The sequence below is a fragment of the Protopterus annectens genome, chromosome 7.part0 (assembly GCF_019279795.1).
Source record: "Protopterus annectens isolate FY-2018-M chromosome 7.part0, PAN1.0, whole genome shotgun sequence".
In the NCBI taxonomy this organism is placed as follows: Eukaryota; Metazoa; Chordata; order Ceratodontiformes; family Protopteridae; genus Protopterus; species Protopterus annectens.
The window spans coordinates 875,842,250-875,856,245 of NC_056739.1; the positions used below are offsets into that span (position 1 = coordinate 875,842,250).

General features: G+C 39.2%; 1 protein-coding gene across 1 annotated transcript in view; it reads right to left on the reverse strand.

Moving 5' to 3' along the window:
* The window catches only part of LOC122806757 (beta-hexosaminidase subunit alpha-like), a 906,429-nt gene that overhangs the window by 753,101 nt on the left and 139,332 nt on the right, over positions 1-13,996 (reverse strand). The window contains exon 3 of the mRNA XM_044077450.1: positions 2,651-2,716. Within this exon, the coding sequence (XP_043933385.1) occupies positions 2,651-2,716 (66 nt within the window). The remainder of the gene's footprint in view (positions 1-2,650; positions 2,717-13,996) is intronic.

Below are 13,996 nucleotides of genomic sequence, written 5' to 3' on the forward strand. Positions count from 1 at the left end.
GCATGGTTTGGGAGTGTAATGATTTGGCAAACTTTAAAAAAGTCCTGTACGGAGTACTAGAGTCAGAAATTTTGGGTGTAGCAAATGGGTATAAGGCCGTATAACTAAGGAAATTATTTATTTATTCATTTTAGCTGGGCTACATGATCTTAATTGCATAGCTGGATTATGAAAGTTCACTGGCTTTTACCTCCTCAGAAAAAAAAAAAAAGATTGTTTTGGCTATGTACATGTTTTTGGTCTATGCTTTAGACAACTCCTCATGGAACTTTATATTTCATTGTTTCATCTACAAATAAAGTGCCAAACACGCGGTGGTGGTGCTGCGGTAGCGTTGTCACCTCACAGCAAGACGCTGTCCCGTTCGATTCTCAGTTAGAGCGTCTTCTGTGGAAACATGCATGAATGGGCGTACCTTCGTTGAATGTTGTGCGTTAGGGCTGGCAACTCAGCACGTAAAAATCAACTGCCAATCATTAGCGGACCGGAGTTCCGCTGTGGCGACCCCTAACCGGGAAAAGCTGAAAGACACAATCAATCATCTACAAATAAAGTGCCTGTTACCCTTGAAGAATAAATTGCCTATGTTACATTAAAACATAAGCTAGTAATATTGCAATAGGGAATGGATGGCAAACTGATAACAGGTTCATAGTTACGAAGTACCTTCTCCAAAGGAGGACATTCTCAGGACTGCAGCATCCACCCCCTTTAAAAGTGCAACACAGTACAGTATCAGCAATCCATTTACATACTGTGGGAGTAGAACCCACAGCCTTCTGCATCAAAAGCAAGTATACTACCGGTTGTGCTACTAACAATGCAATCAGACTTGGCATAAGTAGTACTAAACTTCTCTTCCTCTGAAGCTCTCAGCTCCTTGTAAAATCCACTTGACACTCAACTACATCTCAACTTTGCAACACAAGACATCTGGAAAAATCCAAAATTTATTGGGGGAGGGGACAAAGTCCCAAAAACCAGGGTCACATTTTAAACACTGCTTGTGCAATCTTTAAAAGTTACTAGAATAAAATGTTTTATGTTTCCGTGTATTTCCTGAAAGACAGGAAGACTGAAACTTAAATGGCTATCATTAGTTAATTCATTTCTCATTGATTTGCCAGAAAACCACAAATTTTAAGAGGAACAGACCAAAAGTAAACCAGGCACTCTGTGAAAATGTGATTCAATTAGTTCAGCCCATAGCTCTCAAGTGGTATGGATAGAGAATTCAGCCTCTTGCTTCTTGTACCGAAGGTACAGGGTTTGAGCCTGAGTAACACTAACCACCAGGTATACTTAAATGGGCCATTTTATACAGACACACAGACCCCTCTTACGGTTGGTTTAAAATTAGCAACCCATGTAAAGGCAGCAATCCGGACTTGCTTAGAAAATAAGTGCAGCACATTAGAACTGAATACAGCGCACAGATGCACAGTCAGCAATCCTACTTAGAGTTGAATGCAACAAAAAACGGTCAGTTTAAAATTAGTAACCATTACTACATGCAATCCGTACTTAGTCAGAATTGAATACAGCACACAGTAACCCTCTTATAGTTGGTTTAAAATTATCAACCCTTACAAACTGCAGCAATCTGGACTTGCTTAAAAAATAAGTATAGCACATTACAATTTAATATAGTACACAGATGCACAGACAGCAATCCGGACTTATTTAGAATTGAATACAGCACATCAGAATTGAATACAGCACACAGACACACTGCCAACAATCCTACTTAGAGCTGAATACAGCAAAAAACGTTTGTTTTAAAATTAGCAACCCTTACAAATGCAGAGCAGCAATCCAGACTTACTTAGTAAAGAAGCAATCTGGACTTCCTTAGAAAATATGGATTGACTTGCGGACTTACGTAGAATTGAATACAGTAAAACAATTGTGTGGACGGACAGAAGAATAGGATGCCAGCTGCCCCCCAGCTATGCACACACATGCCTACAAATAAACTGCATTTTGTTTTTGCATTCTTTTTTCGTACCTGGAGGCTTTTCTCATCCTGAATGGGCAGACTCTACAGAAGCAGAACTTAAATTGTGCACACTGAAACTCTGCTCCACTTGATGCCATGCTGCGATATTCCATACTTCCCTCCAAAACATTTCAAATATCTGACAGAGAGAGAGTCCAACAGGCAGTCTGTCACATGAAACTGATGTCATCACGCATGCCCCTGTAGGCTGGTGATGCGTGGTGAGGTCAGCCATAAATTTAAAGTTGTGTATATATATATATATATATATATATATATATATATATATATATATATATATATATATATATATACACATATATAAAATAATAAAAAAATTGGGAATTAAAGGAGCCACTCAGGAATTTGTGGCACCCCATTATTTCCTCTCAAAACTGGTAAATACTGAGGAATTCAGTACGGTTGAGAAGTATGGTAATAATCCATCTTAAAGGAGGAAAAAATAATATTAAGGAACAGTTAGCTCAACTATAAAGATTGACATCTCAGGATACTGAATGTATTAAACATATTGAGATTTGTAGTCAGTAATTGTTAGACAGCATCTATCCCATGCAGTTGTTAATAGCATGACTGAGAGAGAAAAGTCAAACGAAACAGCATTTTTGCTCCTATTTTAAGGATACTTACCTCTAAGAGCTCCCCAAACAGTATCGGCAGACAGTGTTGAAATGCCTTCATTAATTTCCAGCATATCTGAAATAGAAGAAATTGTTACAGTTTTCATTTGAGTCATACCTTACAGTCACTATCTGCTTCTAGTGATATGGCTTATATTCTGCATTACATGGTAATGAACCACATTAACTAAAACATTTCAAAACGCTTAACATATAAAGTTATTCTTTTATAGCCCTGGGACCTAAATGTCTTCCCATACACAAGGTCTTATTTCATAATCTACCTTTCATTTCACAACTGGAAAATGGCACTAATCACACAAAGGAAATCCTCTGAAACAAACTCGAGAAATACATGCATTATTTATGCTTTAAAAGCTAATACTGTGAACCATGTAGCTTACATTCAGATACTTCCACTCTTCCTTTTGTGCCATCAAAACTTTAATGTAGCTTTGTACTAGCAGGAAAAAATGAAAGATACAGTGTTTACATGTGTGTGGAATGCAAGTTGATGAACAGGGAGTTGAAATGAAACAGTATGACGAATGACAGTGGCGCCTTAGTGAAATGTTGGAAATCAAAATGCCAAGTCCCAACAAACCAAAAAAAAAAAAAAAAGACTAAAAATGCAGTAGAAGAGCAAATATAAAATATTGCTCTTTCAAAGTTGTTTGATGGGGGCAAGTCCAGATTTTTGGCTATTTGGTCTCCACATTGTAGTGTTCCAGTGGCGGCTGGTGACGTAAAATCAAAGGGTGGCTGCAGGAGATAGCTGAATGGGTGGGGCCAATGAGAAGGGTTGTGGCCAACTAGAAAGGGGTGGGGCTATGCTAAAAACCACAAAAACTGGAACTTTAATTAAATACGCTGCCCTCTGCCCTGGGTGCCAAACCATCATTATGAGAGTCCAATCAAGACAAAATGAAGTGTAGAAAAAAAAAATATTTCAATGCATTGGCTACATGACAACTTACTTAATATCTAGATGAAAACAAAAAGGTTGTGAGGCATGAAAAAATAAATTACTTTTTAAATACATTACTGGAATGCCAGTCAAAATCAAGTATAAAAACCAAGCAGCACTCAACTCAAACCACTTTTCCTTGCACTGCAGTTCTAATTATAATTTATATTTAGCTTTATAAAAGTACCAAGTAACATGCTGAAAGTAGCAATCTCTGTGATACCTCCACTTGTAAAAATGTTTCTTATCCAAAAAAGACCAGCTGCCTGACAGCAACTATCTACTTGTTTCACGGGGAAAACATGATCAAAATTAAAAAAATGAACAGCAAACAAGAAACAAGCTCAAGATAAATTGCTTAAAGAATTACTGCACAGGTTATGGACCACACACGATAGATTGGCATTCTGTTTAGTTTACAGGTAAAGCCTGCAAAGATGACTGCAAGTCTCCAACAAATGTAATGAGGTTCTGAAAATACTGTAATCCTGTCCTTTATTACAAATACTGTTATATGCATTTCAATACCCAAGGCTTATACGCTGTCTAGTTATGTAAATATTCTCAACACGGCAACAACAATAAGGCTTTCAATGTTAGTAATTCTTTAACAGTATGCTTATCAAACTTACTTGCATCTCACAATCTCAGACAAGCTTACCTGATGGTCATTAAAGCATTGCTACTTAAACACAGACCAACAGGTACTGCAACAACATGCATTTTCTGAATAAGAAGCATAAATCAACAGTATAAAAATGACGGAAAACCAGAACAATCTGCAAAATCAAGGACAGATGAAAAGCCACTGTATTACTTGTGCCTACCTTGGATGGGAGTCACTACATGGGGGAGTGGGGTACAAGTATGTCACAATTTGGAATGTCTCTGGCTGACGGGGATGGCCCTGACACATTTGTCATACCTCTCAACCTCAGAGCTAGAAATCTGGACAAAAACGTAAATAGAATGGGACAAAGGCCCAGAAATAAGGACAATTTTAAATATTGCTCTTATAAACCTAGAAAGAGAAAAGAATAGTAGGTCTTGCATTAGTATGAATTTTCTGAAGGGTATGAAATCTGAAACTCCAATGTCTGTCATTATTTTCTAACTTCAGTCTTTAATGATTTGCCACTAATTTGCCAGAAAACCACAATTTTATGAAAAACGGACCAAAAATGTGATGCAAAAATACAAAATAGCCACATAATACAGCTGGTAACCTGTCAAAGGGGGGACATTTTTTTAATATTAGTACTGTTAACTTGAGCAGCTAACAAAATAAGAGAATCTACATGCATTTCTGAAATTAAAAGTATCTACAACTCTGATCATTACAATTACTTATTAATTGTAAACCCTCCAGGATTTCTTCTAAATTTGTCATTTTGCAGAGGGATTATTAGGGGCAGCGTAACACTTTGAGCCAAAATCGGGAACAGTTGAGAGGGTTGGTTATACCCAATTCTATAAAGCAATTTATCTGCACGTACCTCTCAACGGGTCTATATTAGCACGTTGAAATTTCATTATTTCGAACGTTCTAACATCGACCCCTATTCAGCGAACACTGAAACTAGCGAAATGACAGATAATCAAATTTTATCCCAGGGAAAGAATTCAGTTGTCCGTTTCTGTCGTTTCGCTATTTTCAGTGCTGTGGTGGAAAGTTACGGGTCAGGTTCAGGTAAGTGTGCGATTGGGCATGGGTTAGGTGAGTTAGGGTGCGAGGGCGGTATGTGTGCGATTGTGTGGACGTGAGGATTAAGTCGGGTTAGTGCGCAGGTGAGGTTAGTGTGCGATAGTGACTGACCTTAGGGTTAGGGTTTGGGTTAAGGTAAGTGGATAGTTAGTGGTGTTTGTACAGTTTAGTGTAGGGTTAGTTGCAAGATTTTGGGTGTATGTGTGTGGATTGCTGTTTGTTTTGTGTGCTTGTGTTGTGTGTATGTGTTTTGGAACAGCAAATTTTTTCCCTAGAAAAAAATTTGCTGTTCTGAATGTTCGATGTTGTCAGCGTTCGCTGAATAGGGGTCGATGTTAGAACATTCGAAATAATGAAATTTCGATGTTCTAATATACATCCCCTCTCAACCTCTTAATGCAGGAAATCTGGACAAGGCCAAATATATTGGAGAACATACAAACAGTACTAAAAATTGCTCTTGTATTAACGGACAGTTGACAGAATAACAGGTCTTGCTTTAGCATGCATTTTTCGGAAGGGTATGAAGTCTGAAACTCAATGTCTGTCATTATTTAGTGACGTCATTCCTAAATGATTTGCCAGAAAACCACAAATTTTATGAGGAACAAACCAAAACTAAGAACCAAAATCTATTCATTCTGCAAATAAATGGACAGTTGAGGGGTATAGTTCAGCCAGGGCTGTCTGAGTTTGGTGAAATGGGGCCACCCCCCCCCCCGCAGCCATTCCAAAGTCCCATTATTTGGCTATTTTGCCCCATTTGCCATAAAACACTGTAATGTGCATACTGCTTTGATTTGGATTTCATTTAAAAGTTTTACTTTACATTTTATAGCACAAACACTAACAGACTTCTGATAAACAAAGTAATGCAGTCTCACAATGAAAATAAAACTTCTCTGCCCTTGAAACTCACCATTCATTGAAACAGTATTGAAACCCACATTAAAAAAATACATCTGGCCAGTGGCAGATAAAGATCAACTTTGGGCCGTTTTCAAATCATAGGCCCCTTGCACAGGAAACATACATGTGTTCTTTGATACACCTTCCTGTTTGTATTAAATTATATTCATTGTATAATACAGTACAGTTGTTAGAGGGTGTTTTAAATTTATTGTTTTGAATATTTTTCCCAGTAAACAATGAAACAAAAATGCATGCACCAATAATGACAAAACTGCCCAGTTCAGAACATTTCCATCATAAAAGTCTACTCAAACGTCTACAGTTCGCCAGTATCAGTAAATATGCACAATCTCTGCAGAAGTAAAAGTAATCTAAACAATTCCACATTAGAGAGATCTGTAACTAATGAAGAGGTTGCTGGTAGCAAACAACGTTACATTTCATTGTTTCATCTACAAATAAAGTGCCTGTTGCCCTTGAAGAATAAATTGCCTATGTTACATTAAAAAAATGATAAGCTAGTAATAATGCAATAGGCTATCATTTACTGAATTCAGTTCTCACCATAGCTCTCAACCTCTTAGCACAAAACACCTGGACAAAGCCAATAATGGGGGAATACAGCCCCCAAACAAAGCCAATAATGGGGGAATACAGCCCCAAAAATAGGGACAAATTTCAAATATTTATCTTGTAAATGCAGAAAATTGCTAGAGTAAAAGGTTTTGTGTTACCATGTACTTTCTGAAGAATATGACGTCTGAAATTCAAATGCCTATCATTATTTAGTGAATTAAATCCAGAAAACCACAAATTTTATGAGGAACAGATCAGAACAAAAATATGAGGCAAAAATTTGAGCAGTTTTCACAAGTGATGGTGGGTTGGGAATTCAGGCTCTTGCTACCTGCAACCAAGGTACAGAGTTTGAGCCTGAGTTATTCTCTAAACATTACTGTTGCCTGAGTCTCTCTAGCCACCAGGTATATTTCCTGCATTCATGTGGGTTTCCTCCCATGTTACAAAGACATGCATCTGGAGTGTTTCTCCCCGGGTCACCACTGAAAATTGGCTTCCTTCCACGCTGGACTTTCCCGGTAAACAAATAATAAACAATTAAAAAGAAGAATGTATGTTGAAGGACCTAGACAGAGAAACTAACTGCTCCCTATTGAAATGATGACATTCAAAATATCCAGTTCTGAAAAGTAAAAAAAAAAAAAAAAAAAAAAATACAAGAACCTGAAGAAGAATGTTCTTCTTTCGGCTTTTCCCAGTTAGGGGTAGCCAGAGTGGAACTCCGGTCTGCTAATGATTGGCAGTAGATTTTTATGGGTGCCGAGGTGCCAGCTCGACGCCCAACCTTCAACGAAGACATGCCCATTCTACGCATGTCTTTCGAATGCCACTCGACCTCGGGGAGGACATGCAGACTTCATACAGAAGGCTCTCCCGCCGATAATTTAACAGGAGAACCTCTTGCTGTGAGGCAACAACGCTACCACTGCACCACTGCGGCAAAACTTGAAGAAGAAAAAAATCTTGAAAATCTGTCTTCTCCTTAAAAACTCTTTTTGTGGGGTAGGGGGGGGGGCGCTAGATATATATATATATATATATAAAATCAACTTTGGAATCATTTCAGAGAAAATGTAATATTCCAAGCAATGGCATCTCAAACTTGGTATATACAAGTTAGATTTCAGCCATTCAGAGTCCATGCTTCAGGACTGTCGCAAGCAGGTCCAGACATTTCAAATGTTTACAGAAACACTGACACCATTAAAAAACTGGTGGTGTATTACAATAGAGGAGTGCAGTGGAAATGAGCACCTTTATAAGAAATGCAATAAGATGAAGTAGACAATATGATAAATGAATAGTATAAGGAGGCTACTGGGAAATGAGGTGTAGGGTCTGGTACAAGAAACTAAATTAAATGTCTGGGAAGAAAAAAACAAATATGATCATCTCACAGATCATAACAGACTTAAAGACTCAACTTGCAAGAATAGCAAAGGATAAGTATAAGTGATATTTTAGATATATTTATAAAAGAATGTAGGAAATGCTGAAATGAGATTTAGCTAGTAGAGAAGAAAGTGGGTAAAGAAATATGAAGTCGCAGATGAGACTGACATACAATAAATAATTTTGTAATACCATACCTTTGCAAAATGAAAGGTAGCAAACCAACAAAGGAAACTATAATGTTTTAATTTCATCACATCAGCTTCTAACTCAGTCTAATGTTTGTGCCAGGGTTAAAGAACTACCACCAACTTCAGACACTGCGAATGACATCAGGAGTTAACTAAAGCTTAACTAACTGGTTCCTTGCCTCCCAAGCACCTAACTTGCACTAAACATGGAACAGGACTTCCTGTAGCTTGGACAGTGTCCAGCATCATGAATCCTAGATGCAGAGTGGCTGGGAATGATCCTAAGCATAGACTGCGACTGACTACCAGCACTATAAAAGCCTGCATTTCTACAAATAATGAAAGTATAATTTTAAAAAAGAAAACATTTGGAAATTATAACCTGAAGTCCTGATATTAAAAGATGAAATGAACTGTGCTATTTCTTTACCATGACTATATCTTACTAATCTTACAGTTTTTAATACAAATATCTGTCCATTATCCTGGCCAGTGCTTCACATCCTATCCAGTTCTGTCTAAGGTCTGATACATTGCAATGGAAAACAATGAAAGACAGTAATTTCTGCTTAGAAGTTGCCAAAACCCCATGGTGCAAAATGAGAAATAGTCAGCAAGGTTTAGTAAAGAGTAGAACCACAAGTCCTTTTGCGAGAAAGCTGAAGGATTCAAATGCTAAAATAACTTTATTAGGGTAAAAAAGCATTTTCACAGGCAAGAGGTTTACATACACACACAACACACACCTTACCTGAGGGCTATCTCCATTGAAGAAATAAGTCCCAGCCAGCTCCATTGAAGGGCCCCTGCTTTGCAAGTCCAAGCTCATTCATAATTCCTGTGATGAAAACGGAAAACATTCCCACGAGAGCAGGCTGGATATCCAGCCTGCATACGTTGCAATCCAGTCTCCTTCCTGTCTGTGCGGGTCTAAACGCACAGTCTTCTGGGCATTTCTGTAGTCTGCTGCCTTCTGTCTAATCCGGACTGCTCTTAACTCAGTCCGGATTCTGAATGCATGCATGTAGTTCTAGGAATGCTGGTATACATGCGTGGGAGACTGTTCCGGGAGTCTTTTTATTTTTCATTTATTTTCTTTTTTTTTCTTTTTCATTTTCAGCTGGGGGGGGCTGCAGTCCAATAGCACGAGCCGCCCCTGCAGGGCTCCAAAATTCACAATACTTTAAATGGTTACTGATGTCAACTCTTTTTGCCTATAAAGTAAGATGGCAAATCCAACATAGGAAAATTACAAACCTACACAAAACATGTATAGGATATGGTGGAAGGAAAATGTGCCAATGCGCCTATTCAGACAGCAAGATTCACAGGTTAATGCATCACCATCAAGTATACTTCCTATCCATTCCATCCCTTCATGCATATATACTGACAGAGTGAAAAATGTGTCAACATAACCTTTTCAGACTACAAGATCCACAATCTGGATACTTCACTCACTACTGCCCTTTTTATGCACACTCAAATTTCTCTTGAAGATGACCAACAACATTGTCTAAATTAAACCACTTTTATACCACAATCTAAGAGATAACTACCACAGAATAAAAAGGTGCTTCACAACATACACTCTTAAAACAGCTGCCCTACATTATGCCTGCAAATCTCATTTTAGAGTTTCACTTAATAATGTTTGCACCATATAACTAATCCATCCCTTTTCAGTATCTGAAGAAGCCTTTCATCAGTTTCTCACTCCCTCATTCCACACAAATCATATGCTCAGTAACAGTAACATTACCATTGTTTATGCGTTTCTTTGCCATATTACCACTACAATGTAATCTTCTGCACTTCATGCAACAGGGAATTTTTTTAACCATTTTAGTTGGAATGGCAGCGTTAGTACAGCTTTCTTCTCTGATGTGAACTGAAGTAGTACTTCAGATACCAAGACACATGAACAATGAAGAAATGCAATGCAGAATTCAAAAAAGAAATCAAAAAGCACATGGCTGTAAAATCTAAGTTAAATAAATAAAAGCCACATACTTGCCATAAGGACTGATTTGGATGAGAAGGCCCTACTTCATCAGCATCAGGACTAATGCCAGCTGACGTTAGGACAGATACGCACATGAAACGTTTGCAGTCTACTACATCCTTATCCTTTACCCAGAATGCTGGTATGTTCCTCTCTAAATTTCTGCATGTTGTATACAGCAGCAAAAACAAACATAAGCCTCTAGGCCAAGCAAGCTAATGAGGAAGGAGGATGATCCTGTTGTAAACAGCAAACCTACTCATCCAGAGCTACGATCCTATTAGGCTAAGAACACAACTTTCACATATGGTATAAGAAAGTCTGTCTACCTAGACATGGTAAGGCCTTGCTGTATCTAATAATGGTGGCTGCCAAAAAGCAATTGCTACAAAATGGAAATAAAAATCTAAGCCAACTATACTGGAAGTAGTGAATACAATAACAGAGATAAAACTGGGAATTGAGATCTTTAGTAAAGGGTAGGAGCAAACTACAAAGGAAAAAAATGGGAATTGTGGGAACAATACAGACAAGGGAGGAAATGAGGTTTAAAAGGTGGCAGGACTTAAATGAGCTATGTAAGGTTTGACTGAATATGATTGGGTAGATTACAAGTGATGTATAATGTTTGCAACTGGGAATGTGTCAGCATGGTTTGTGATGTAAAATGCTTGAAACCATGATTGTGCTGTGTGTTTTGCTTTCATTTATATAAATGTATGATTGCCTATGTAGTAAGTTATGGTTTACTAATGTTTCTTGTTTAAAAGAAAGACAGGAATTTAATAATTTATGTAATATTGCTTAGGTTATATAACATATAGCAATATATGTGAAGCATAATGTTTGCTATTTTAATATAGTTTCATTACTTTTATAGGAATGTAAATTTGCCTGTATCACAAGTGATAATTCAATAAAGGTGTTTAAGGGGGAAAACAGAAGTCTGTCCACCTTAACAGCAGGACACAATCCCAAACTAATTATTCTGGGTAGGCTCTCTCATGATAACCTACCCTGCTTGCTGTTGGCCATCAAGGGGAGACCCAGACCTAGACTCCATTCCAGCTTACAATGTCTTGCAAAGGTATTCCCTTTAGACGACATGACTGCTAGACAAATATCATCCAGGGCTGCACAATGAAAAGAAGGCATATGAGGTAGCAGCTTCTCTGGCAGAATGTCCCCTAAGAACAGGGTCAGTGGGCTGGAGTACTCTGAAAGACAATCCCTAACAGAGATGGTACTGCAATATCCTCCTTGAGATCTCCTTTCTGATGTATGATAGAAAGGGAACAGTGGCCTCCAAGGAACGGTTTTGCTGACACCAAGTGCTTCTTGGGTATCACTGAAGCTTCCTCGGATGCAGATGGGGTAAGAACATCATTAGAATGTAGGAAGCCATGTATCCCAGTACTATAAGGAACTCCCTTGCTGTTACAATATATTTTACAGCAGTAACTATAAAGTTAGGTGAAATTCTTTGTCCTCTGGAAGGAAGACTACGAGATGGATTGTGTCAAAGCATGCCCCCCAAGGATTTTGTTGGGGGGGGGGATTAGGTTTAATTTGCTTTTACTGATGCCGAGATGCAGATCCCTGAAGGAATTCAAGGTGAATTCCAAATTCTTGTCTATTTCCTGCCTGGATTCTGCTAGTTATCTTTGTTTACTGCAGGGGACAATCATATTTAGCCTTACAATCACTGAAGCCAGGTATATGGTGAAAACTCTGGGTGCAGTAAACAAGCGAGATAAGCAAGGTTCATAGGCTGGTACTAGGCTATCAGCCCTAAGGCCTATACAAGCCTAGCCATAACAATTCCCTGGCTATTTCTTCCCACACTATTTACTTCCCTGGACCCCTGTCTAGCAGGGCGACTGACGTGATCCCCGGGTGAATTTCCTTTCTCCCATCCAATTGTCAAGGTTCCTTCTGAAGAGGACCAAAGAGGCACTCTGCTTGACATGTATGGGCAATCTATTCCAGAGTCTGGGGAGTCTCTGGGTCTGGAAACTATCCCTCCAGCATGTTTTGTTCATTGTGATGACAAGGTTTAGATCCCTGGAGCGTGTGGCTCTGAGGGACTGGGATTTCTTTAAGTGTAGCATGTCCAACAGCTCTGGGTTTGACATTGCCTTGTATGTTAAGCAAAGATCGCTTCTGAGCAGACGATATGCGACAGAGTATAGCTGGAGTTTAAGGCGGTCAGCGTAGGGAATCTGTTTTAGGCCTGTGATTCTTTTAGTGAGGTATTTCTGTGGCCTTTCCAGTTGTTGCAGATGTCTTGAGAGGTACATACCAAAAGGGGCGTTGTATTCTATAATGGGTCTAATGAGGGATGAGTACAGTGGGACAATGACCTCCTTTTTTCTGGATGAAAAGCCCTTAGTGATGAGGTGTGCCACATAGAAGGATTTTCTGACTGTTGTGGCGATGTGGTTATCGAAGGTGAGACCACTGTCCACCTGTGTCTCTAAGTCTCTTATCACACTTTCAGTGTTTAGTGTACTGTCACCTATATGGTAATTCATGGATACATGTTTTTTCCCCAAAGGGGATAACTATACATTTCTTGGCATTGAGCTTAAACCCATGGCTCTGGCACCAAGCATCTGTTTCTGTAAGGCCCTTTTGTAGACTATCCACATCATTTGGGGATTCAATAATGGCTCCCAGTTTGCAGTTATCTGCGAACTTTGTTATCCAGAGTCCCTTAGTGTTGGCCTGTACTTCAGAGAAGTAGATGCCAAACAAGAGCGGTCCCAGGACTGAACCCTGAGGTACTCCTCTTGTCACTTGTCTGGAGCTGGATTTGGAGTTGGCTACTTTTACAGTGTGGGTTCCATCAGTAAGCCATTTAGCAACCCATTGGGTAACGTAGGGATTAATGCCCAGCTTAGTAAGTTTATCTATGATTCCAGAGTGGGGGATGGTGTCAAAGGCCTTGGCAAGGTCTAGATAGGCTGTGTGGACCACCTTACCCTTGTCCATGGCTCTGGAGACTGATTCGAAGAAGTCAATCAGGTTCAGGAAACAAGATCGGCCCTTCACAAACCCAAACCCGGTGGGATCCAGTGTTTGAAGGTTGCCAATGTCTTTGTTTATAAGTTCCATGATAATACGCTCCATGGCCTTGCAGATAAGGCTTGTCAGACTGATGGGATGGTAGTTTCCGGGATCCAAGTTGGATCCCCCCTTGTGGAGTGGGATAACTGTAGCTCTGCGCCACTCAGTGGGCACGAAACCTGAGGTGAGGCTATGATTAAACATGACACTTAGGTGAGGTGCCAGTTCATATTGTAGTTCATGTAGTACACAGCCTGGGTTGTCATCTGGTCCCATGGATGCTGTATTCTTAGCTTTGGAGTGTGCATTTTTTACCTGTGTGGCCGTTATTACCAGAATTTGGCAATCTTCCGGTATTGAGATGGGCCATTTAGGGGGTGAGAGGGGGGTGAAGTTGGCACTGAATCGATCTGCCAGGATATTGCCAATATCCTTGGGATCAGTATATTTAATGCCATTCTGTTTTAGCTCAGAGCAGATCTGAGCATTGCCATTTAGATTCTTGACATAGTTATAGAATGCCTTGTGATTGTCTT